This window comes from Natrix helvetica, assembly GCF_964273705.1.
Source record: "Natrix helvetica genome assembly, chromosome: 2".
In the NCBI taxonomy this organism is placed as follows: Eukaryota; Metazoa; Chordata; class Lepidosauria; order Squamata; family Natricidae; genus Natrix; species Natrix helvetica.
In genome coordinates this window covers 111,204,034-111,230,924 of record NC_138552.1, presented here as the reverse complement: position 1 = coordinate 111,230,924, position 26,891 = coordinate 111,204,034, and the positions used below count along the sequence as shown (strand labels likewise).

At 40.4% G+C, this 26,891-nt stretch overlaps 1 protein-coding gene across 1 annotated transcript in view; it reads right to left on the bottom strand.

The window, feature by feature from the left end:
- Window positions 1-26,891, bottom strand: part of TBX15 (T-box transcription factor 15) — an 81,030-nt gene that overhangs the window by 28,825 nt on the left and 25,314 nt on the right. Inside the window, exons 2-3 of the mRNA XM_081944475.1 lie at window positions 16,441-16,654; window positions 1,927-2,028 (exon numbers count right to left, since the gene is read on the bottom strand). Coding sequence (XP_081800601.1) covers window positions 1,927-2,028; window positions 16,441-16,654 — 316 coding nt within the window. The remainder of the gene's footprint in view (window positions 1-1,926; window positions 2,029-16,440; window positions 16,655-26,891) is intronic.

Sequence of the window (26,891 nt, the reverse complement as noted above, 5' to 3'; positions counted from 1 at the left end):
AAGGGCACCACATTCATATCACCTCCTGCCCAAACTATCAAGTTAGCACAGCTGAATACATAAGCTAAGTATACCTATACTCTGTCAAGGGAGACATCTGAGGAAGCTCAGTGAAACCCAGATGGACTGGAACAAAGGAACAAACTCTAATGATTTGAGTCAAGCAAAGATCCATTAAGGGCTCTAGAGCCACAACTAGGAAATAAAATCCTGGTTTAATCTAAGACACATTTTTGTAGACGAATTTGTAATCACAGAGAAAGAAAGAAAAAGCCATATACATGTACACAAACTTATTTTAACAAGCTAGATTCCCATGAAAATTGCTTCACTGGTGCTGCTGACATAACATTCATTTTGTTGTTATTAAGAAGTGCAGTAGATTTGTATTTTACTTTATCATATTTCTTCTCAAACTGTTTTTAATCTAAGCTTATATTTTCATTTCATATTTCAGATGATACATTCTGTAGTGCTTTTTGGACCAAACAAGAAAGACGAGCAGGTAGGAAACAGCTTGAAAGATCTAAAACCATTCAATTCACAAGGGTAAAAGGTGAACATTTCCCCAGTACAGTCAAGTCCAATTTTAGGGGGAAGTGCTCATTTCTATGTCTTAGCTAAGGAAACCAGCATTGTCCAAAGATGCTTCCATGGTCATGACTATACACTGAGGCACATGAAATGCTGTTACCTTCCCACCAAAATAGTGCCTATTTAACTATTTGCATGCTTTCAAACTGCTAGATTGGCAGAAGCTGGGACAAGTAACTCACCCTGTCGTGCATCACTTGAATTCAAGCTGTCACCTTTCCAGCTGATAAGCTCAGTGACTGATCAAATACTATATCCTTCCTGGTTATGGATAAGAAGTATGCCATGTTTGACATGTCTCTCTGGATTGTTTCCCCATTCTTTCTCCAAATTCTTTCTAGCAAATGGGCTCAGCATTGCCTTGCTTGCCCCTAATCCTACTAATAATAATAATGATTCTTTATTGTCAGTGAACAACATATGTACAATGAGATTGGTTGAGCTCCCTCAGTGCACACATCCCCAACACAATACAACTCACAGTGAAGACCAAAAAAATATACCCCAAACCCAATAAATCATATTATTAAACACCCAGTCCCATTACAACAGTGTGAACAAGTTACACTTTGCGCCTGCCCTGCACGTCCATCGTACTACTTAGTTATGATATTACTTCGCATTCAGGAGTCTGACAGCCGGCGGATAAAAACTGTTCTTCTGCCAGCTATGCTTCTATACCTCTTTCCCAATGGTAGGAGGGTAAAGAAGTGCTGACCAGGGTGTGAGTCCTCACTCTTCTAAGGCAACAAGCCCTAACAATCTCATCTAGTGATGTCAGGGGGCAGCCCATGAGGTTTTGTGCTGTGCTCACCATCCTCTGTAATGTTTTTCTATCCGCGGCTGTCAAACCAGCATGCCATACTGTGATGCAGTAAGTGAGGACGGTTTCTATTGTGGGCTGGTAAAAGGAGGTCATCAGTTGTTGTTCCACTCTGTTTTTATGCAATACCCTAAGAAGACCCTACTCCTCTTTTTTAGAAAGCTATTCATTATAATATTTAATCTGCTTTTTTTACTCCTTTTCTCCAAATGTTTATATTGCCTTATTTCCTAAGACTAGCTTTAGAAAATATCAATGTTCTTATTGTTATGGGGAATAATAAAATATGTTTAGCAGATATTATAAGGCATATATCCTTATGCTTAGGTAGCTATTTTTATGTTAACCATCAATGACCACTTTGGTCCAACACTCAGGAGAAAGATAATTTCTCAGGCAGATGAACAGCATATCCATGAAAAAGATCTGAAATAAGATACCGTCTTCTTATGGATTTTGGAAAATTTTGTTCTAACTTCTAAACATTTCCCAGCTAACTTGATCTTTACCTGTATCTCTTGTTATCCACAGGTACAATGTCCATGGCTATGTAATACTGCTGGTGAGGGTCCAATCCTGTAATCTTCACTCTCATTGCAGGAAACATTCTCCTGCAAAAAAGAGGGAGGGATGAGCAAAGAAATATGATTGCAGTAAGAGCTCCCTTTGCTGAGACAGAAATGTCCCAAAATTAAGAAGTTATCTTGTAAGCTGTCCAGAGTCAATTTGAATTGAAACAGGCAGTAAATAAATGTATGTATGCATACATACATACATACATACATACATACATACATACATACATACGCAAGTAAGTAAGTAATTCATGGAATGTATTAAGTGAAACAACTATATATTGGTTTTCTGAGGTTTTCGCGGGTGTTTGTATGTATGTCTTTGGTTGTTCGGGTTTATTGATTTACTATATATTGATCTCATTGCTGCATCTTGTCCCTTATTTTGTATTACAGTTGTACAGACTCCAAGGTTTTGGGTCAGAATCAAGATTTTGGTATAGAGACAGAAGTATGCATATAAGAATTCATGGTTTTTCTGTACATCTTGGAAGAATGTGGCAAGCCAATGCCACAGAATGATTCCATTTGTTTATTCACACAGTATATTTAATATATTACCTATTAATTGATATTTTGGCTTTTTCTTTATTCTGCCCTTCCATCTTTAATTACATTCTTCCCCCCTTTTTTTGGGGGGGGGGATGAAGCCCACATCTGATGGCCTTATCGTAATATCTAAACTCAGTGAAGCCTCAGCCAAAACTGCTGGACCAACCATATTTTAAACAGGTTTGCCATTCCAATATGGAACCATTCGATGCCTAAGACATGGTCTCACTTTGATATTTGTACATCTTGGAAAATTTGAAGTCCTAAGGCTAGAATTATCAACATGATATAATTAATCGTTAATTAAGTTACTGTATTCTTATTTAAATATACATAAAAATTAAATTAAAGCAAATTTCCCTGCTTCTTGGTCCAAACTATTGTTTGAAGTATAGCCCTGGGTATTTTATTCTATGTAAAATCATGTGTACCCTTCAACTTGAAAAAATAGTTACCATATAGCAATTGTTTGCATTCATTGCTGTTAATGTGCATCAATGTACTGTTTTTAAGGTATTATCTCACTCTTTCCTCTTTCACAAATGCTCTGTCCATCAGGTATGAGTGATAAACAAATATCTGCCTTGTTTTATCAAAGAGATGCAGTTGTCTTGTTTCCTAGCAATTCTAAAAACATTGGTCTGTGAGGTCAGTATTGTGCATACACACTGTTTTGATAACTGGGTTTCTGCAATTATCTTAAATCTCTTGTCAGCTTCATGTGTGGTTTTCTTACAAGAAAAGGAATGTGAAAAAAGAGATGCATTTTTTTCCCTCTCAGTGTAACAATTCTCTTTTTTTAAACATTATTCCTCCAGGCCTCATTCAGTGGACTTCAGATGCAATACATAAAGTTGTACTGCAGAGTTTGCTTCCAAATAACAATGTTTCTGCAGCCATGCTGACACTTGAGGTGATGTACCTCATTTGTATCATCTATCCAATCACATAATATTTTGCATTAAATAATAATTTGCAATGAAGATAGTTTTCAGAAATGGTCAGCTACAGTCTTTTCACCGTTCGCCTGCATTTTTCACAAACAGGAGGAATAATGAGTGGCTGACAGCTATGGCAGATGGAACTGTCTTCTGCATTTTACTGCTGAATAACAGGGGAATAAACTTAAGAAAGATGCTGACTATATGTCATATCTTGCAAAGGCCAACTAAAGCCTGAAACATTATGCTTGCTCAGCAAACCTGTGATAATCTTAAGTTCTTTCTGTGTGGTCAGTGTCATTTTACATGACATAAGCAATTCCTCTTCCCCCAAGCAATACCTCAATGATAGCTATGTATATGAAGAATGAGCCAAATTGCACCCAAATGATGTGACTGTTCTCACAGCCAAAACCCAATAAATATATAAATGGTGTTAATTTTCACCACCCTTTTTCATTTTGTGATTATTTCTCCTGCAGGATGCAAGGAAGAAATGATTGTATTTTCAAGCCCGGTGGTTTCACAAGCTCCCTCCAATTTTAGTTTTACTCCTAAGGTGTGCCTGCTCCCCTGCATACATCCCCTCCATTTTAGCTCATTTGCAATTTTAGTCAGTATATTACAGGGCCTTTTTATTATTTTGTTTAAATGCCTTTGTCCTAGAAACTCTGAGGTCACACTTAGTTGTTTGATTTGATTCATTACTGGCAACCCTGTGGGTAAAGAAAGATTATGTACATATGCCCTTAATAACTTCATTTGACTTGAAACAAAAATATCACTGTGATATGCGATATGTGAAATGGGTAAGAAAACAGTGCCATGCTGAGTTTACCTTTATTTCAGCACACAACTGCACACTACTCTATCTGTGTTGTGTAATCTGATGTGCTTGCAGTTATTCCCTCCTCCAATAGTCTTCATTATGTCAAAAAGAATAGGTTCTTTTTTCTACCCAACAGCGCAGTACATGCTTATAATGCATTTGAACCAGGGGTGGGTTTCAGCCAGTATGCACCAGTACGGGCGTACCGGTTGGTGGAATTTAGCGTGCCTTCCCATATTGGGGCTTCCGGAGGCCCCGTACCGGAACAGCCCCTCCCCTGGCCTGCCTCCCACCACCTTCTCCCCTTGCCTTCCTGGTTACTGCTCGCTCGCCCCACCCATCCACTTCCTTTGCCTGCCCAGCTGAGGCTCCAGGGTTGCAGGCGGCTGGGGAGGTGGGGGGGGAATGCTGCCCATCTGCCTGCCCCCTCCAGAAGCAACGAGGCAGGCCCTGGGATGGTCAGCAGCCCATGCGCCACTGTCATGTGACCACCCTGGGGGCGCAGCACCTGCTGGGAAAGGCTGTTCAGCAGAGTATTCCAAGATCAGTGGGTTGGTGGGAAAGTTGCCGAGGCTGGAGGCAGCAGGGAGGTGGGACATACATAGAGGCCACCCAGGACGCCTGAAACGGGACGTGGCAGCTGCTGGGCAGCTGCTCCTTTGTGCCCTGTTGCCAGCAGCAGTTGGATTTCTCCTGCCGATCCTGCCTCTCCAGGTGTCCAGGTGGACCCTGGGTAAATCAGCAGCCCACGCGCTGCTGCCATGTGACTGCTCTGGGGGCGGAGTCAAGATGGATCGCTAGCAGAATACCAACTGCAGCTGGGAGTGTCCCCAGGTCAGTGGGGTGGGAGGGAGATTGCGTGGGGCTGGACTGGAGGTGGCAGGAAGACAGGGATCGAGGCTACGCCCCCATACTGGAGTGAAAGAGAATATCCGGCTGTCCCGGAACTGTGCCGCAAGGTAAGGGAAGCAGGTCTTGGGGGAGACCTTCCCTTCCCCTTCAGAGAGCCTGTGTGGGGAGAGAGGAGGAGGCCTGGTTTGAACACATGCGGGTGGGCAGCAGTGCCTCCTTCGCTTGTTCGGGTGGATAGAGAAAGAAAGGAGGTGCGCGATAGCCGAGGCACTCCCCTTCGCCCTTGGTGGCAGGGGTGCTTTATCACACACCTCCTTCCTTTCTCTGCCTGTCTAAACGAGTGAAGGAGGTGCCGGCCCCAAACCACCCGCTTGTCCGCATTCAAACCCGCCCGCCTCCTGTGTCCTGGCATGGGCTCTCTGGAGGGAGAGGGAAGGTTCTACCCCAACACCGGCTTCTTTCCTTCCCTCCTGCAGCATCAATCTGTAGCGGGAGGGCACGGACCATTTGATGGCAATGTGGAAATGGAGGCTTCTTTGCCAGCGTCTCAGCTGGCAAAACAAATATTTTCACAGCGATGACTGAAGCACAATCCCAGGCAGTCAGTTCCGGCTCTCCCTTCCCCAAGCATGACCCATTGCTGCTGGAGCCGCTTTTGCTGAATCTGGCACAAGAAGCAGCTGCCAGCGATGCTCTCAGCAATGGCAAGAGTCCCGCTGCTGCGTCGAATTCAGCAAAAGCAGCTCCAGTAGCAATGGGACATGCTTGGGGAAGGGAGAGACAGAACTGACTGCCCAGGATTGTGCTTCAGCCACCACTGTGAAAATGTCTGTTTTGTCAGCTGGGGGCAGAAGATCTCTCCCAGCCAGGAAGAATCTCCAGGAGAAAGCCAAAATGGGACGCGAAGGAGCAATAGGGCGTGAAGGAGCGGCTGCCCAGCAGAGCCAGGGGCTGGAGGCAGCAGGAAGGTGGGGGTCAAGGCTGCCCTGGGTGCCTGCAATGTGATGTGGCAGCTGGCAGGGTGGGAGGTCGTCAGAGGCCCCCTGCCCGCACCATGGCCAATTCAGGTCCCGCTTGAAGGGACCACTGCTTGAAGGAATGGGCTCCAGGTCTTACTGCTGCTGAGCACTCCGGCGCTGGGAGCGTCCGCACAGAAATCCCTATTGTGGTTGATTCGGCTGGGAGAACGGGCCCCCGAAGGCAGGGTGTGCTCTGCCACCGCCGCTACAGCTGCTGTCAGGCGCATCCACGCAGGAGAACTCCCCAGCACAGCACAGTTCCGGGATGGCAGAGAGCCAAGGCAAGCTCTCCCCCCACCGTAACCACCACCGCTGCTGCAGGGCGCATCTGCACAGAACTTCCCAGTGCAGCACAGTTCTGGGATGGCAGAGAGCTAAAGCAAACTCTACCACCACCGCCACCGTCTATGTGCCCAGACCAGGTGTGTGTGAGAGAGTGGGTGAGGGGAGGAGAGAGAAGGAAGGATAGACTCTTTGGGGAAATATAATTGATCTCAGGATCCTTTCTAGATATAAGATGATGGACTATAACAACTAATTTTTCTATAATGTTGACATATTAAAGATTGTGAATGGTTTTCCACCCTGTAAATATCAAAGGTATTTTTGGGTCCACCTGGATTCATTTCAAAATTTCAAAGAATATTTCCCATGCTGGAAAATGGATTCAGAAGATGGAACTTCCTCCCTCCCTCCCTCCCTTCTCTATATCTATCTATCATCTATCTGTCTGTCTGTCTGTCTGTCAGTCTGTCTGCCTGTCTGTCTGTCTGTCTATCTATCTATCTATCTATCTATCATCTATCTGTCTGTCTGTCTGTCTATCTATCATCTATCTATCTATCTATCTATCTATCTATCTATCTATCTATCTATCATCTATCATCTATCTATCATTATCTATCATTATTTACCTACCTACCTACCTACCTACCTACCTAGCTATCTCTGCCCAAACGGTATTGAACCTGATAGGGTACCTGAGTTGATAAAATGTCTGTTCCTCTCAAGCTGTTCTTTTTATCCAGACAAATAAGGCACCTGCAATGATGCCTTTATATTGCGTGGATACAAGAGACAAAAACATTGGCCCCTCACTCCATCCTTTTCTGTCACCAGTTCAGAATAACCACTATTTCTCCAGCTTTGGATGAAAAGGAAAGGTTCAGCTGGCTGTCCCCTCAGATTAACAATGCAGCCCACTTCTGCCAGCTGATCTCTCTCTTCTCTTATGGAAATAAAAATGTTTATAAAGCCTATAAAAGGTAGAATATTATGTAAATACAAGGAATATTTTTTCACAGCAGTGAAGTGTCTGTTGCTCAGTTGGTGGATCAGCTTTGTAAGGTGCCATATATTTTATGGTGCATAACATCTAGTTAGATCCACCTATTGTGTCCCTTTGAAAAGAAAGAAAGAGTAAGAGCAAGAAAGAGAGAGAGAAAGAGAGAGAGAAAGAAAGAGGAAGGGAGGGAGAGAGATAAGAAAGGAAGGAGGGAGGGAGGGAAGGAAAGAGAGAAAGAAAGGGAAAGAAAGAAAGAGGAAGGAAGGAAGGAAGGAAGGAAGGAAGGAAAGAAAGAAAGAAAGGGAAGAAAGAGAACTCATGACCACAATTAAGCCCAAACTTTTGGTTGCTAAGCAAGAGTTCCACCACATTTTACAAGTTGGCCACGCCCAGCCAGTCGCATGACTGCCAATCTACTCCCAGCCAGTCACATGACTGCCAAACCACTCCCACAAAACAGGCCACACCGACAGAATAGGTTCTAAAAAAATTTGAAACCCGCCACTGATTTGAACAGAACTAAAATGAAAAGGATTTTTAAAAAAGATGATCTCCCTTCACTCTCCCAACTTCTGCTGTTGAGATTCAGTTATCTGGAATAGAACATTTATCCCCCATTGAATATGATGGCTCAAAGTACTTTGGGACCTGCTAGATTAAAAAAAAAAAGGCAATGAAGGATGTAACAGTTAGAGAGTTTACAGGATGAAAAGCCTGTTCTGAACGGACCAATATCAATAAAGAATTTTACCTATGACAGGGGTGTCCAAACTTGGCAACTTTAAGACTTGTGGACTTCAACTCCCAGAATTCCCCAGCCAGCTCTTCAACTCTGGGAGTTGAAGTCCACAAGTCTTAAAGTTGCCAAGTTTGGACACCCCTGACCTATGACAAACAGGGAACCAATGATTTAGAGCTGCTAAAAGAAACAAATGCCCTAATAGATACTCTTCAAAGTTGGTTGTGTCTCCTTTTTTCTTCCCTTTTTATTTTGGGATCAGCCTAAACATATCCCTTTTCAAAGAACCATATTTACTACTAAAAACTGTGTTCAACTCAATATTAAGAACCAAAATCTCACTTTGTCATTTTTGAAATATTTAACAGGTTAATCTTCCTTTATAAATACCTCCAAGGAACTACAAGCCACAACCACAAAACCTCTAGCAGCTCCCAAGTTACCTGTTGAGAACAACAAATTTAATGGATGACTTGTTTTTATTGAGGGGAGGGTTTCCAGAGGGGGGGTGACTATTTTTCCCAGATAAGTACCAGTGAGAATTTGGCACAGAGTTGTTTTTTAAAACAATTTTACCATAAGTAGAATATAGAACACAGAATGATAGCATTGGAAGGGACCTGGGGGGTCTTCTAGGACAACCCTATACCATCCTGGACAAATGGTTGTTCAACCATTTTCTTTTCTTTTCTTGAAAACCTCCAGTGAAGTAGCACCCAGAACTCCCAGAAGCAGCATGAGGCTGTTCCACTAATTAATTGTTGTCACTGTCAGGAAATTTCTCCTTTAATTTACTTTAACTTAAAATCTCTCTTTAATGATCTTCCACCCATAACTTCTAGTCCTGCTCTCAGATACTTTGGAGGAGAATAGAATGGCCCCAGGAAGCCTACTGCATATTAGAACATCATCTTTATTGCCTCACAAACCATGAAGGTTTTCAAGCTCTCTGAAGCCCTTCACCAGGCCTTCTTTTCCCTTTTTACAACTTTGTCTAAAGGAAAAGTTTAGAACTATGAGAAGGAACAGACGTTTGGAGGTCTGCAGCTTTGTGACTTTGAATCTACTGTAGTAATAAACTGTTCATATTCCAATATACAGTAGCTGATCATACTGATTGTTTTATTGGACTTCGGTAAACTAAAAGTGGTTGAAAAATACATTGTACAGAAATATTCTTTTCTGACCACTTTAGGAAGAGATGTAAGAAATGTATGATCTCTTGCTCCACCTAGCTGTCATTTCTTCCATTTCATTCCTTTCTAGTTTGTAGCAATAGCATGGGGTTTTGGTTGATAGTTGCCTCTGCCTTGATTTTTAAGGATCACTTTCAAAAACATTAGAAAATCTGCCTGTTTCCAGGAACATTGGCAGGAAGGAGCTTTTAAATGTCCATATTGAGAAAAAGAATTTATATGTCTGAGACTGTTTTGTGAACTGAAAATCTGAATGCAACCTTTCAGGTTAAAGAAATCATTTCTGCATTGACTTGTAATATTGTAGATGTCCACACTGTTTCACTAGATGTTATATAGATCCTCTTGTCTTTTTATAACAATAAATACACAAACATATAATATCAATATAATAAATGGTGCCACATCTTTCTTAAACAGGCAACTATTCCATTCCATTCCCCAAAACCTTTTATAACATCTAAGCTTTAATAAACTTCCAGAAAACCCTGACAGAAAAGCTACTCTTGCCTCTGGAACAAGTTTTTTCAAAGAAAGGGAGGTTCTTCAGAGAAATCCCACTTCCATGCCCCCTCCCATTAATTCTTTTGATAGGAGGGGATTTCAGTCAGAGTCAATTTCTATAGCCATCCAACTCAACCAAGTGATTCTGGGTGGCTTACAATTCTAAAACGATTTAAAAGAACATTAAAACAATAAAACAACCACAAAATAAATAAGTACAAATAGCAGACATAATGATTAATCAACCAACAGTAAAGCCAAGTAACAAGGTCCTTAACACATTCCAAGCCCCAGCTCATAGCCAGGTTTTTAAATCTTTGCCAAAAAAACAACAGGGTTGGGGCCATTTCCAATCTCCAAGGGAAGAATATTTGATAAGGCAGGGACAGGACAAACCCATCTTCTGTTGGCAGTCTTTGACTGATGGGATCTGCAGCATGCCCTACCTGTTGAATTGGATTGGATGAGTAGAAAATCTTGAAAAAAAGTCCCCCAGGTAACTCAGTTCCAAACCATGTAGGGATTTAAAAGTGACAACCAGCACCTTGAATTACTCCCAGAAACATACTGGCAGCTAGTGCAGCTCACAGAGCAGTGGTGTTATGTGCTATGTGGCCAGCACCATTTAATATCTGTGCAACTGCATTTTGCACCAGTTGAAGTTTCCGAATGCTCTCCAAGGGCAGCCCCATGTAGAGCGCATTCGAGAAATCTTGTTTGCATGTGTTGTGTGGGGAGGTCCTTTTGAGAGCTCTCAATGCTGAAAATATTAAAGCTATATAGCTGTTGGATATGTTTGCCACTATGAACTTATGACCTAAAGATAATGACAGTATTTTGAATTGATGCCAGTTCCAGAACTATCTTCAAGGACATCCCATGTACAGTGCACTGAATGAATCTAAACTCAAGGTTGTCCTAGGGTGTGACTCCTGCACAATCACTGTGAAAACTGTACTTATTAGTACATCTAAATTGCAAAGTTGATTCTCAAAAGGAAGTGTAATCCCCGTAAAACAAGCTAAACTTTCCTCCCTTCCATTCCCTTTCATAGGAAAACGGTATTTCCATGAATAGTTGCAGGATTATCTCCATTCGATTTGCATGAAATTGTATAAGAGAAGCTAAATGTGAATATAATGGGACTAAACACAGGTTTCACTCTGTGCCTCTCTTGCTGCTGAAAGACTCCCAAATTTGCCCACAAAGCAACATTAGTTATGAATCAAATTATGTTGACAGAGCAACAAGTCTTGTGAATCTATCAAACATGCTCTGCATTATAGTTGATCTAATGCCAAGGAGTACTGGGGATGCTGAAAGCACCAGGTGCAAAGAGCCAGCTGCCCCCCCTGCTCCTCCCCCCAAGCCTGGGATCACCACTGTCCAGAATCTCAAGAGATTACAAAGTACTGCAGAACAGAGGAGGGGGACACATGGAGCCAGCTGCAATCAACTTAAAGGCTGGGAAAGTAGTGCAACATCCTGACCTAAGTGAAGTCATGGGAGATTTGCTGTAGAAGTCAATTGGTTAAGGTTTTTAAGCTATGGCAAGATGATCTTTATGCAGCTAGTATGCTGCATGATAGCAATATCCAACTACTATGCACTGTGTCAGTAAAAATGCAAGTGCCATATCCATGCAATACATAGAGCACTTAAGAGGCCACAGCTCTGAGTAGCTGCAGGCCCCACACCAGAATCTTCAAAACAAACATGTAAAACTATTTGGCTTCACCCAGCCCCAGTTGTGAAAATTGAACAAAGAGCAACAGGTAGCAATCCTGAATGCAAATGATTTCCTTGCAATGACAGCAAACATAAAATTCAATAAATGAGAAGTAAATTTCATTTGTGTGATGTATATATTAATTTGCATGCCATCTTTCCTATCATTTGTAATGGTACATTCTGACCAACTACTAGCTGCCCAAATCTAAGGAATCTGTTTATGTGTTTAATCCTACCATATTTTCAAAAAGCAAAAAATAGTGTATCTTCCTGACTGATACTCAAAACATTCCTGGTTGGTTAGGTAAAAATAGAGATATAAGATCATCATATATCCCTGACAATATTATGGCTTGTTGATCATGATAGCATGAGGACCGTTGAGAAAAACAGCAATAAATATCATTTAAGTTTAAAGACTATAAACTATTTTTTTAAATGTTAACTCAAAATCATAACTCGAAATATCAAAACATATATATCAGGGGTGTCCAAACTTGGGAACTTTAAGACTTGTGGACTTCAACTCCCAGAATTCCCCAGCCAGGCTGGCTGGGGAATTCTGGGAGTTGAAGTCCACAAGTCTTAAAGTTCCCAAGTTTGGACACCCCTGATATATATGGATATAAAATGCATTAGTATATATGCCTAGAGCAGTGTTTCTCAACCTTGGCAACTCGAAGATATGTGGACTTCAACTTGCAGGATTCCCCAGCCAGCCTGGGGAATTCTGGGAGATGAAGTCCACACCTTTTCAAGTAGCTAAGCCTGAGAAACACTGGCCTAGTTTAACAACTCTCTACTGATAAGTTGCACAAGTAAATCCATTTGATTTAATTTTTTTAAAAAATGTTTTGAACAATTTTATTTGAGGTGATAAAATTTTGTTAAGGTAATTGTTGTTAAATTTTACTGTAAAGAGGCAAAGGTAAATAAGTTGTCAAACTGAGCATGTTTCCAAATGATGCAGCGTTCATTCATTCTATGAAACATTTTAGTGACGGTTTGCCATTTCAGGATATTGTTTGTTGGGGGGGGGGGTTATTTTTCAAATTCCTAATTCAGCATTTATTTGTAGTACATTTAAGCAGAGGGTTTTGTTAAATGTTTGCTGATTTTAATTGATGCTGAATGCCATTTTAAAGGTCTTTTGATTTTTAAAACTTAACAGTTAAATATGGTTTATAAAATTAAAGTGATTGGTTCCTTAAATGTGGAAAATGTGGCTAGCTACTTCTATTGTTTGTTTTCAGTAGCATATGTCATTAAGGGATTTCCTCCCTCCCCCCATTGTTTAAGCATATAACAAAAACAAGATTAGTGACAGTTGTTTGTACCCCATTTAAAGGCATCAAAAGGCTTCAAAAGAGAAGACTGGATTTAATAATTTTCTGAAGTATTGACTGTCAAAACTTTTCCAAGCGCATCTCATTTATTTGGAACTTGAGATTCTTACTATTACCACAAAGATCACCTCACAAGCCACAGAAACAATCTACAATTGGTCTCACTAGTCAAATTCATGAGGTAAACCAAATGGGGGAAGAAAAATAGAATATTGTGGAGAGGAGGATTTCTATCACTGGGTATTGCTCAAGCAGAATAGCATTCTTCCTGGTTTTTTCTCTGTCCAAGGTGCTGATTGCTTAGAAAATAAACATTAATTTGCAATTATAAAGGAAGCTGGCTGGAATGCACAACTTTATTTGGGAAGATCAGAGACTTTTCTTGAAGAAATTAAAGATTTTTCTTTATTATAGCCAATTATAGTCTATTGTAAAATTCCAACTCGTTAAAAGAGACATTGGCAGTGGGATGTGGAATTTGTAGAGGGCTTCTACCCATCAATGCTGACACAGCTAGGTAAGGTATCTTGTTCTTACAAAATAATAACAGAGGCAAAAAGCCTATCTAATCCATGAAATCTGAGTAGGCTGGATGAAATGAAGGTCACTCTTTCTGTCCTCTGAGACATTGTATAGGGCCTGAATCAATGTGAATGGAGGTTGGCCAGCTGTGCATTGCAGGTGTTCCCCTCACTCTACTATGTGGTACTTTCTGTTTCTCCATATGCAAGAAAATATAGGACTACTGTATATCTTAAGTGATGTCTAGTTCCGTCTTAAGGAATCCAAATCTGGGGTGTAGAGTAAACTTTGCCCCTCTCAAGTATAATAAAAGATAATTTACTACCATGCACACAAAAAAATACTCTCCTTTTAAAGCTGAGGCAACTTTATACATCATATTATGGATAAATCATTTAGTTGTGAAAAGTTGTGTTCATAGCAGGAAAGGCATGGAAATTCATTCAGCTAGTTACGATAGACTGATGCAAGTTAGGTAAGGACATAAAAAATATAAGCAGTGTCCTGCCTGGGCATAAGATCTGAATCCATGGCCGATCTTATCCAGTAGTCTATTCTCACAGTGACCAACAACTGCACAAGGAAGCTCACTAGTTTCCCAGCAGGTGGCCTTCAGAGGCAGTCATGCTCCCATTAAGACAAAAAGCCATTAAGCCCCATGAATTTTTCTCTAACCAGCTTATTTAAAAAAGATAAAGGTTTCCCCTGTCTGATCATGTTTGACTTTAGGGGGCAATGCTCATCTCTGTTTCCTAACTGAGGGAGCCAGCATTGTCTGAAGATGCTTCCTGGTCATGTGGCTGGCTGGCTGGCATTATATACTAAGGCACATGGAAAGCTGTTATGTTCCCATCGAAGTGGTACCCATTTATCTACTTGCATTTGCATGTTTTCAAACTGCTAGGTGGGCAGGATATGATATAGGAGTTCTCCTGTCACATGGTACGTGGGTCTGGAACTGTCAACCTTCCAGTTGACAAGCCCAGCATCTTAACCAACTTATGAAGCCAACCAAACTGATAGCCAGCAGCACATTGTGTGGTAGCAAATTCCAAACTTGAATTATGTATTGTGTAAAAAAAAAAATCCTTTTGTGTGTTCCGATTCTTCTAAGATTTAAACTCATTGGATGGTTGTAGTATCTTGGGAATGAGAAAATAGCTTCTCTTTGTTCATTTTATTCACATCATGGATAATTTTGTATATCTCAATCACATTCCCTCTCATTCACCTCCTTTCTAGACTAAAAAGTCCCAAACATTGCAATCTTTTTTCATACAGAAGCCACCCCAGATCCTTGCTCATCTATTTGCCCTCCTTTGCAACTTCTCTATCTCCTTATATCCTTTCTGAGAGGGATGACCAGAATTACACACAATCTTCTCTGATGCAGACACACATAGTTTTATATAAGACCATTGTGATATTGACATCTTGATTTTCTATTCTGTTTCTTACGCCTAACAATGTGTTGTCCTTTTTTTAAATATAATGGATGTACACTGTGTTGACACCTTCAGTGAACTGTTGCCATTACTAATTTTAGGTCCTGGATTTAAAACAGTCAGCTGTCTCATGAAGTTGCTAACAGCAGAGCTTTGTCTGCCATGATTAGTTTATATTTTACCAATAGATTTCATTTTTTGAGCTATAATGAATATTCATTTCCTTAACTGTTTAGTTTGTGGCTTCCCTTTTCAATTAAAAATGGAATTTATTTCTAAACACTTAAAATACTGTTTGGGAATAAAAATGGGGTTGAGGTTGAAAATGAATCAACACTACAAATTGTTGACTCAACTGCAAAATCCTTAATTCCACATTCTCATTGGTCTATTGTGGAGTCCAAATACTCCAAATGCTCCTGAATCCTCGACTTATGACCACAATAGAGCCCAAAATTTCTCTTTCTAAATGAGACCTTTGTTAAGAGAGTTTTACGACCTTTCTTGTCACAGTTGTTAAGTGAATCACTGCAGTTGTTAAGTTAGTAACACGGTTGTTAAGTAAATCTGGCTTCCCTATTGACTTTGCTTGTCAGAAGATCACAATAGGTGATCACATGACACCGGGACACTGCAACCTTCATAAATTTGAATCAATTGCCAAGTGTTCGAATTTTGATCACACGACCATGGGGAAGCTGCAATAATTGTAAGCATGAACAATGTTCATAAATCACTTTTTTCAGTGCCATTTTAACTTTGACCAGTCATTAAATGAATGATTGTAAGATAACTTTATCATGGAAATTTTATGTATTTGCATACTGCTTATCCAAACTTGTAGACTTATAGCATTCAATAACTTAATCATTGAGAATCAGTATGGATGCCAGGAGTTGTTCAGCATATTATTACTACTATTATTTGTTTGAACTATCTAGCATTCAGGGTAGGCACTACATCATTAATTGTCATTTGTTTCTACTTCTGGGTTTAGCAAGAACTACATACTGTCTACAGAAGGCTCCAGATGTTCATTTGATTAGAGGCATTCTCACAAATATTCCTTACAAATTCTTTGCAGGTGATTTCAAAAGCATCAACGTTGACAAAATATTACTAAACATTTGAAATAATGACAATTGTATGTTTGTGTGCATGCACGCATATATGTGTATGTCTATCTGTTTCTCAATCACAGTGGGTGTGACCTGAACCTGATAATTATTTTCATATTGTTGCAACTAGAATTAAGAAATGAATTGTAGAAAGTTTAGAGCACACACAGAAGTTAGCCTTCCTATCTTTATCTGCTTTGAAACTGCTGGGAAATACAGTCTCTTCACCACCAGCAGGGAAAGATACGGGGCTAAATTATAATAAAGAGGAGCACTCTAGTTCTAGGAAAGTAGTGGTAACTCAAGATCCTACCAAAACTGCAGATTTTCTAAGCCAGCTATCAATAAAAAGCAAATAGGATGCCTTACCTGCCTGCTTTGGTGATGATCATTTCGGTGCCAATATCATGGAATCGCTTCCAGAGATCAGCACATTGCAATTCCACTTGGATCTCCTCCATGGATGAGGCAGGCAGAGACTGAGAGAGTGAGTTGCTTGATGTGAGGTCCGATGGGGAACCGAACGAGCAGGATGTCCTCTCGGTCAGCACTTCAGTTTCGGATCCTGTGCTCTGCTCTGAATCTAAAAGGAGCGGAAGCAGAAAAAGAGTCAAACCAACTTGAAATGTCTAAAGTTCCTCAAAGTAGTAAGAAATAAAATGAAGCCATTTGAAGGGATCCGGGGAACTTGAGGAATGACATCTTTTTTCATTAGAAGAGTGTTGTTGATGTTGTGTTGTAAGTTACAATCTGGCTTCTGGTTTTCAGTTTCCAGCATGACATCTGGTACTTTAATTAAAATTTAAAGCTGTTGAATAAAACTGCCCACAGTTAAAAATATAAATAGTAACAAACTAATCTGGATACAGGAAAATGCAGCCTGCAGTTGTAGGCTAAGAGAAATGGAGGGTGTGCGGGGAGGGGGGAGTCATTCAACACTGGAGAAATAATGTATTTAATTGTATGTTTTACCACATGTTCTGTTTATGTGTTTTGAATAAGGGATTCTTTTTCCAGATTTCTAATTTCTTTGTCCTCAAAAGTAATAAAAGCTGTCCTTTTGTTTTGGTTTCAAGCAGATATATGTTATTTGTTCCTATGTTATAGTTCTTGAGCAATTATTTTCCCTGAGAAAATAACAACATTAGGTTATGGATGTAGAATCCCTGTAGAGTTGAAGAAAGCAAACATATGGGAAAAATTACTGCCAAAGTAATTGTTATTTCAAAGAACACCTAGACTTTTACAGGGTCTTCAGATATAAACATCTGGACCAAAATGAGAGAAAGCCAAAAAGCTGGAGCTGAATTAAAGACATTTCTCAGGCTCAAACCTTTTTACTCTGAACTCATTAGTTGCGAGGACCCAAGGGAAGACTTGCCTTGCAGGTCTTGCCACTGGAGGTTCAGTTGGTTGGGATGCAGGTCACAGGGAATCCCTGGCCCTTTTTGTCATGAAAACCATTTCCACCAAGGCGCCCAACTGAATTGAGATTCTCAGCAGTGTACTTGTTTGCTGGTGCTCCCATTGCTTCATATTTATTATCATCTCCTCATTTTAATTATGTTGGAATTAGGGTATCACTGTTAGTTATCTTACAGATTAAATGTTATTTATTTATTTATTTATTTATGGTCATCAATCAGTAAAGCATGCTCTCTTCCACGCAAGATAGTTTGGGTGCCTTTCTGTATATATATTTTATTTTAATTTGGGGGAAAACATTAAGTTCTGAGCCTCTTTAATTGTAGAGATATAACAGACAATGTCTGTACAGTATTCAAGTCCTCCCACTTCTTCTGATATGAGCTGATGTAACACAAGATAATTCTCTGAGAATCTAATTACAGAATGTCCCACACTGTAGCTTGGGTTTTGGTAGCAAATGTTGGAAAGGGTGGAATATTGGAGAAATCAACTCAGCAAGCACTTCTGGCAACAATATAATTAACTTGGAGAAGATACTGAATTGGAATTCGTGGCGTTCATATGAATTGTGCCAGAGTCACATGTAAAGGAAATGTAAGCTGTCCAGCACGCTCCTCTTAAAAATATTTAATGTAAGGATTTCAGCAAATCTTATTTCCAAACAATAATGCTTGGCCTTTATTCAGTGTGCTCAAAATGTTTCACATCTGTTATCTAGTTGCAGTTCAGAAAGATAAGGCAGCACTATTGTAGATGGAGTTTAAGGCTCTTCCACATGGCATCCTTCAGCTGTTTGCCTCCCATAAATAAACCAGCTAAAAATGAAGCCAGATTAAGCAATTTCTTCCCAGATGTCAATCCCTTCCTCCTCTTTGGACATGATGATGGCCAGTTGTTCTGTTGCTGAATGGTGATTAACACAGCTCTTAATTGGTGGGTTCTCCTGTTTCTTTACTCCCTCCAGGAGATAAAGCATCAACTGCTTTCCTTGCCATGGGAGGGTCATGCAAGCCATAGCCTTCAAGCAGGACAGTGGGCAGAACATTCAAAAACCCATTGCTGAAGTAGCAGCCAACATTAGCAGTTCACCCTGTAGCAAAGCAACTATTATACTGGCCTGACATATGAAGTGTCTGGTTTGAAGCTGTGTAGAAACTACTTTTGTTCATTACTGTTTTTCCTTCCCTAAACTCTCCGCTCATTTGCTGTTATTATGCTTTACCAGTTCGTAAGTGAATATTTTCACACTTATCAATCTTGCCCCAGTTCCCAAATAGTCCAAATAGATAAGTATTGCAAAAGGGGTTATCCCTGAATTTAACTGGGGCACAGAGAGAGGTAGGCAGGGGCATGGGGGGAAAGGAAGGAAGGTTTCAACATTTGAATGGTCTACTAGTGAAGTTTATATAAATAACTAGTGAAGTTATATTATAAAATAACAAGCAAAAAGTAGATAGAAAAATAATTTAAAAGGGAGGAGATGTTTTCAACCCATTTCATGTTACACTACAAGACTACTGTTACAGCAGCAAATGCAGCAGAGATTAAGAAGAATCCTGGGAAAGCCCAAGGCATGGACTTTTATTTAAAGCTGGTGGTGGTGAATGCTTGAGTGTAGAGCAGCACTTTTAACTTTATAAACTGCAGTGCATTGGGGGGGGGGGGGTGTTTCCAAATTGATGTGTAAATAAACAGAATCAAAAGTTCATTTTGATTATGAGTAACTACCAAAGTGAATAAGAGGCTCTATTCCCACTGCAGATTATGTGGATTCATCCCCTTCAAAGGCATTTACCTACAACACAGAGAGTGCAGTGGATGAGCCAGTCACCAACCCTTTTTCCATCCATAATGGAAAACATCCATTCGGATGCAGTCCAGGAAAATACGAGCAGAAGTTACATTGCCTGCAAGACAGGGGTGGGTTGAGGACAACCTGTTTTGGCCCTCCAGCAACCTAGATCTGCCTATGATCTAACCAGCTGGAAGAATGGGATTTTGGATTGGGCATTTCTCTTTTATAGCTGTAGCACCTTACAGCACAATCCTACACAGGGCATGCCTTTTCAAAAGAAATTGATAATCGAAACAATCCATTTCTGTTGTGTTTGCTTGGATGAAACCTGTATGGAACAGATATAACCCTTGAAGAATCTTTTTTTTGTCTCCACCATTATGGTGGTTGGAGACCTAGTTGAATCCCAGGCATCTATAAAAAAGAGAGAAAGAGCCTTTTTTTCAAGAGTTAAATCACATCCATTTTATTACTTATTACTTCAATAAGTGGACAATAAAAGTGAATTTAAGTACAGAAACAAGGACTGAAAATCCAGGGGCAATAAGCACATTGCAGAAGCTCTACCTGTTAACCACTTTTTTTTTCCTAGGCTCATGTTAAGGTGCCAATTCCTCATTTAAAAACCATTATGGATCTGATGGTCAATATTAAAGGAAGAATCCACTCTCATCATTCATCCTCCTACAGTACCTCCTCCATATCTCAAAATATGTGGCTGCTCCCTTCTTCAGAGATTTTGGCATCCTCAACAAGGTACCATTCTCTGTAGCCCCTTGAATAACTAGAATTGATGTCACCAAGATGTTCCATAATACCTTCAACTATTCATTTCAGCCACAAAGATTTAAACAGACAAAAACCAGGAATTTCTTACTTTCAGAGTTTATGGAGTAGAGTTTGTTCTGTATTCCTTTTACAGTTACTGCTGTTCATTCTTCATATTTTCCTTTGGGTGTTTGGAGCTTTATTGTTACTTGCTTACTTTTTTATACTTATATTGCTTTCCGTGAGGAGAATTTTGCTGAACAGAATTAATTGTAATTTCATTTAATTAAGGTAAGTTTAACTATAATTAAATTAAATTAAATTGCATTGATATCCTGATTTTGTCCAGTCTGGGGTGGGAGACCCTGAGAGCAATTTAGAGAAATGTGGCCCTTGACTGAGAATGATTATCCATTGCTGATTTAAGTAGAAACTTACCATCTGACACCAATTGGGCATAAAGGTAAGAGGAGGAGAAAGGAGAGGAAATAGTAAAAATAATCTGAAACTTGTCTTTGAAAACACTGAAGGAGGCAGTACAAAGACAGAATATTTTAAATGAATATATTTAAAAGCCAGGTTTTTAAACCTTTGAGCAAAACCAACAAGGTTGTGGCCAATCTCAGAGAGGACATTCCTCAAGGCAGGGGCTACAGCAGAAAAAAGTCCATCTTCTAGTTTCCACTAACTGACAGCCTTTGACTGACAGCCTTTTGGATGGGATTGGACAGGTAAAAACTCTTAGAAAAAGAGGTAACTTGGTCCTGAGCCATGTAGGGATTTAAAAGTGACAACCAGCACCTTGAATTGCATCTGGAAACACACCAGCAGCTACCATCAACCCCCATGTTCAAGAGACTACCCAGGAGAAAAGAAATAAATCCTGTAAAAAGGCCAACATTCCCATCTCATCACCTTAAGGTTGCCAAATTCAGCTAAAACTTAATTCATCACTCACTTCCCCACCATACTCAAGATATGTTTCCAAACAACACATTTGCAGGTATATGTATTCAAATGCAGAAGTAAAAGGACTGTAGTGGCGCTGTGGTTAGAATGCAGAATGGCAGGCTAACTCTGCCCACAGCCTGAAGTTCGATCTGACTGGCTCAAGGTTGACTTAGCCTTCCATATTTCCAAAGTTGGTAAAATGTGGACCCAGATTGTTGGGAGCAATAAGCTGACATTTGTAAACTGCTCAGAAAGTCATCGAAACACTATGGGGCAGTGTATAAGTCTAAGTGCTACTGCTATTGCTATAGGCAAGGCACAGAAAAAATAACAACAATAATAACATATTGAAATAGAATTGCCTCTCAACACTGTTCATATATACAGCCAAGATATTGCAATGGAGTTTGGACTGGAGAAGTGTTATACCCTAGTCATCAAGAGCGGAAAATAGTAAACACTGAAGGAATCAAGATGCCCTATAGAGTAAGGATCAACACAATCATTGAAAATACCTGAGTTTCCTTCAACCCGATAACATCAAACACACCGAAGTCAAGAAGAAGCTTAGCCATGAAAACATTATCATGAGAATGAAGAAGATTTAAAGTTCAAATTTAATGGAAAAAATACCATCAAAGAAATTAGTAGCTGGGCATTATATATACAATTGGAATAGTGCCTGAACACAACAGAACTAAAATCTCTAGCTAAGAAGATGAGAAAAATAATGACAATGAATCACCCTTCATCCATGCAGTGATGTGGACAGATTCTACTTACCAAAGAACATAGATGGGCATGGACTGTTCTAAGTATATTAGACAGTTGAAGAAGAAAAAGAACACTGGAAGAATATCTGAAGGACAGTGAAGGTGATGAATTGAAACTATTACACTACGCAAGACTACTCATTCCAAAGAGACCTGGCCTACAAGAAAGACCAAATAAAGGTTAGAAAAGAGACATGGCAAAGTATTACATGAACAGTACGTTAAAAAGTTAGCAGGCAAAACAGATAATAACAGGATCTGGCAATGGCTAAGAGCAGGAAAGTTGAAGAAAGAGACGGAAGGGCTAATTCTGGCTGCACAAGACCAGGTCTTAAGAAGAAATGCATACAAAGCCAGAATTGAGAAGATAACAACAGACAGCAAGTGCCACTTCTGCAAAGAAGTTGAAGAAACCACCGGGCTAGCTGCTGAAAGATCATACAGAATGACTGCAAACTACAGCATGACAAAGTAGCAACAATGGTGTATTGGAATATTTATAAGAATATCACTTCCCTGCAAGCAAGAACTGGTGGGAGCACAAAAATTGAGAAAGTAATAGTAAGCGAAGAGGCTAAACTACTCCAAGGCTTTAGTATAAAAACAGATAGGCACCTGCCAAATATTACCCCAGACTTAATAACTATCAATAAGAAAGGCAAAAAATGTCTAGATAGTGGATCTGGGAGTACTTGGAGGCAGTAGAGTAGAAGAGAAAGAAGAAGAATATCACAAAATACAAAAAAACCCAAAACCCTTGGAAGTAGAAGTAGAACCCCTGTAGAAATACGTACATACATACATACATACATACATACATCATACACACACACACACACACACACACACACACAGAAGTGATACTCATTAAGTACAATCCCCAAGCATCTAGAGTAGAACTCCATTGACAAAATTACTATCAGTCAATTGCAAAAGACAGCCTTACTTGGAATATCTTATGTCCTGCAGTGATACCTTTAAAATCATCAAACTACAGTATAACATCTGCATGTCCCAAGACTTTGAGAAGGACTCCATAGGTGGATAAAAATGTCAAAGCCAGTCAAAACATCTGGCTAACTGTGCAACCAACCATAATAATTGAATAGATAACCATTGGTTAAAAGTAAGCCCCTCTTAAATCAGATCCTGTTTACAAAATTAATATTCACAACTAGCCATTCTCTCACAATAGACAAATATCCATACTCTTCTTTCAAGAAAGAAAGAGAGGGGGGGAGGGAGAAAGAAAGGAAGGAAGGAAGGAAGGAAGGAAGAAAGAAAGAAAGAAAGAAAGAAAGAAAGAAAGAAAGAAAGAAAGAAAGAAAGAAAGAAAGAAAGAAAGAAAGAAGAGTTAAGAAGAAATGATAGCTGTGCGGGAAAAGAGAAGTGGAGAAACAAGATTAGATGGGAATGAGGGAAGCAGACAAGACATGGGAGGGAGCAAGTTTTGTTTAGGCATTACAAAAGTGTACTGGCTAGGGAATTCTGGGATTTGAAGTCCACACCTCATAGTTGTCAAGTTTGAAAAACATTGCTTAATAACAACCAATGCCTGCATTTACTTGTAGCTCTTGTCAATGTCTTTATTTTCAGCAGCTCCTTCTATTCTAATTGACTCAGTAGATTATAAAATGGATTACAAATCACAAGTTGTTATTTGTGAGGAAAACTGGTCTTCCCATAATAGAAATGGGTGCTCTTTTCCCTCTGTTCTCTGTTTACTAGGAAAAAATATTTTTACAGATGAAATAGCTATCTCATACATATAGTCCTCAACTTATGCCCATTCATTTAGCAACCATTTGAAGTTAAAACGCTGCTGAAAAGGTGACTTATGACTGGTCTTTGCACTTAATGACCATTACAGCACCCCTGCCGTCACACAATCAAAACTCAGGTGCTTGACAACCAGTGTCCTATCCAGTTGTTGTGTCCTGGAATCATGTGACCTTCCCAGCTGGCTTCTGACCTGCAAAGTCAATGGGAAAAACCAGATGTGATTAACAACTACATGATTCATTTAATGACCATAGTGATTCTCTTAATGACTATGGCAAAAGGGTCAGAAAATCGAGCGTGACTCACTTAACAACCACCTTGCTTAGTGACAGAGGTTCCAGTCCCAATTGTGGACATAAGTTGAGGACTACCTGTATTGCTCTATAAACTCCCTGAGAGTTTATTATAAATAAACAAATGTACTGTCTGTGTTCATGCTGAGCTACAATATTTCTCAGGTAAACATACAAAAACATTTCATGCTGTGGGAAATGTCTGGCATTCCTCCAAAACATTTAAAAACTCATTATTTCTCGAATGCTTCACAAAATAATGCTTTAACAATGCCGTGGCACAGACCTCAGCGAAACAATTTTACTGAAACAGATGTAGTATCTGTAAAGTATGCACCAGTATTATGTTTACTCTTTATACTTTTTATCTTTAAAAACATGTCACTAGGGCAGGAACAGGAGGCTGATCATACCTCTGGACAATTGCTGTCATATTTTTTGTAATATTTAATTTGCTTTTATTCTTATTTATTAATACTCTCGATTCCAAATGTGTCCCCTCCCCGAATTCATCCCTAGAACAGTCTTTGGAGCTCAGTTTTCTACATCTTTGTCACTCTTTTTTTTGTATTTTCTGCCACAAAAAATGCAGGTACAAGCCAGCTGAAAGACACATCTGCTCAGATCCCCTGGCCTAGGCTGCTTCATTTTTTTCACTGTGAGATTTCAATGGAAATGAAAATATCTCATAGGAGAGATTTTGCAGCATGCTGTCAGCAATTTACAGCTGCCAAAACTATATCAATCAAATCCCACTGGAGACTTTTCTTTCTTCCAATCAAGAGTGGTTAAGAAGAAAAGAGGGGGCTTACAGACACACACACACACACACACACACAGAGAGAGAGAGAGAGAGAGAGAGAGAGAGAGAGAGAGAGAGAGAGAGAGAGAGAAGAGACTTCAGCTTTCCTCAACTGAAATAGCTCCATTAGATGAAATTTATAAAAAAAATCAGTAACGTATTATAGATAAAATATGTTATAAAATATGCAGCAGACATTATAAAAATAATTTTGGATCCTCAGTTAAATGAGATATTATTTCATACAGAATTTTCCACCTGGCTACACTGTATGATTTGTATAGCTGATCTAATTGCATACAATATGCACACAGAACTGCAATAAAAGGTAGCTGTCAAATGTGGATTTGAATTAACAATAATATTTTCATTTATTTTCAATGACATAATGTGTATTTATGTGTCCGTGAACATGTGAAGATTATTCAAATAATTGACTTTGCTATGCAGCCAAACTATTTAATCCAGGGGTATCCAAACTTGGGAACTTTAAGACTTGTGGACTTCAACTCCCATAATTCCCCAGCCAGCCGGCTGGGGAATTCTGGGAGTTGAAGTCCACAAGTCTTAAAGTTTCCAAGTTTGGACACCCCTGATTTAATCTCAGGTGGTATGTGGGTAAGTAAATAAGGAGGGGTGGTTCTTTATAGAAAGCAGCTAGTTGCAAAACCCACTTATTCTCTGCCCAAGCAATTAAAGTATTTTAAAAAGTTTCTGAACTATATTATCTATTCTGACCCCCCTTCCTCCTTCGCCCACACAGAACACGCTCCGGAACAATACAAATGAACAGGGTTTATTTTACAGACAGACAGAAAGTTCCGTGGCAGTAAACCACCAAGACAAAGCTCACAAATACAAGACACGAAAACAGCTATCCAGCCTGCTACGTTTCAAGACCAAAACTTCTTGCAGGAGTTCTTTGTTGACTGCTGCAAAGGGCGTATGCACAGTCAACCCTTTTATAGCCTGAAGAGGAGTCTCCTGATCAGCAGCTGAGAGCCCTTACCGCCGGTAATTGCACCCTCGCTCCTTGCGTCTATGGGCGCGGCGATAACGAGCGTCAAGGAACTCCCTGTTAATCTCTGACTCACTGTCTCGTGACTCCTCCCCACTGCTCCAAGGCATGGCATCAGGAGCCCCCCTCCTCTCGCTGTCACCGCTGCTCCATGCCTCAGGCGCCTCCTGGTGGCCGACCAGATTCTCCGATCCCTGCTCAGAGTTGGAACCCTGTCCAGGGTCCTCCACATCCTCCTGAGCCGACTCAAAGGGACCCTCACTCTCGGAGTCTGGTGGCAGCTGCAACGGCTCCTGCTGGGCCACAACAATTATCAATTGGCCAACTCTCTTCTCAGATTGATCCTCCATCAGGTCATGATTAAATATTCAACATAGTTTCCATTTAAAAAAAAGTACAGGAAGCACTCTAGAGAATACCTACCAATGTCAAGATAACATGCAAACTTGTCCAAACATGTACCCAGGGGTGGGCTGCTGGGGGTTTACAGGGGTTCAGGAGAACCTCTAGCTAAGATTCTGTGCAGCTTGGAGAACCCCCAAATTCTACTCTTGGCTGGCCCCACCCACCCTGCCCTGCCCCTCCCAGGAGTCCCCACGGGGCCCATTTTGGATCCAGGTAAGTGCAGGGAGGCTTGCGGAAGGCGAAAAACAGGCCTACCAAAAGTTTGAGAAGGCCAGAAATGGGCCCATTTCAGGCCTTCAGAGGGCCTCTGGAGTCAGGAGAGGCCGTTTTCGCCCTCCTGGAGGCTCGAGGAAAGCCTCTGGAGCCCGGGGATGGCAACCCCCCCTCCCCGTGTGCAGGAGCCGGCCAGGCCACGCCCACCATGGCCATGCCCACTCAGAAACCAGGCAGAGAACCCCTTGCTAAAAATTTTGAAGCCCACCCCTGCATGTACCTAAATAAATTACACAGACCTTCTGTCCAAACTGAAGCTTCACCTGAGTCTAATAAAGCCCCTGAAGTCTTGAGATGACTGGGGAGTTATAACCACAACAAGATCTTTTTCTTTATCCTCACAATGGTTGGAAGCAGCTTAAAACTTTGAAAAATCCGGCCCTACCAGTCTATTTCAATCTTCCTATAAAGTGGTCTGTATGCTACTTTGATTCCCCACATCCCGAGATGCTAATAAGAAAAATCTTGTTTGAGTCACTGGCAGTTCCTAAGGCCTTGGAGGTTCATATGGCTAGAACAGAAGATGATGGTG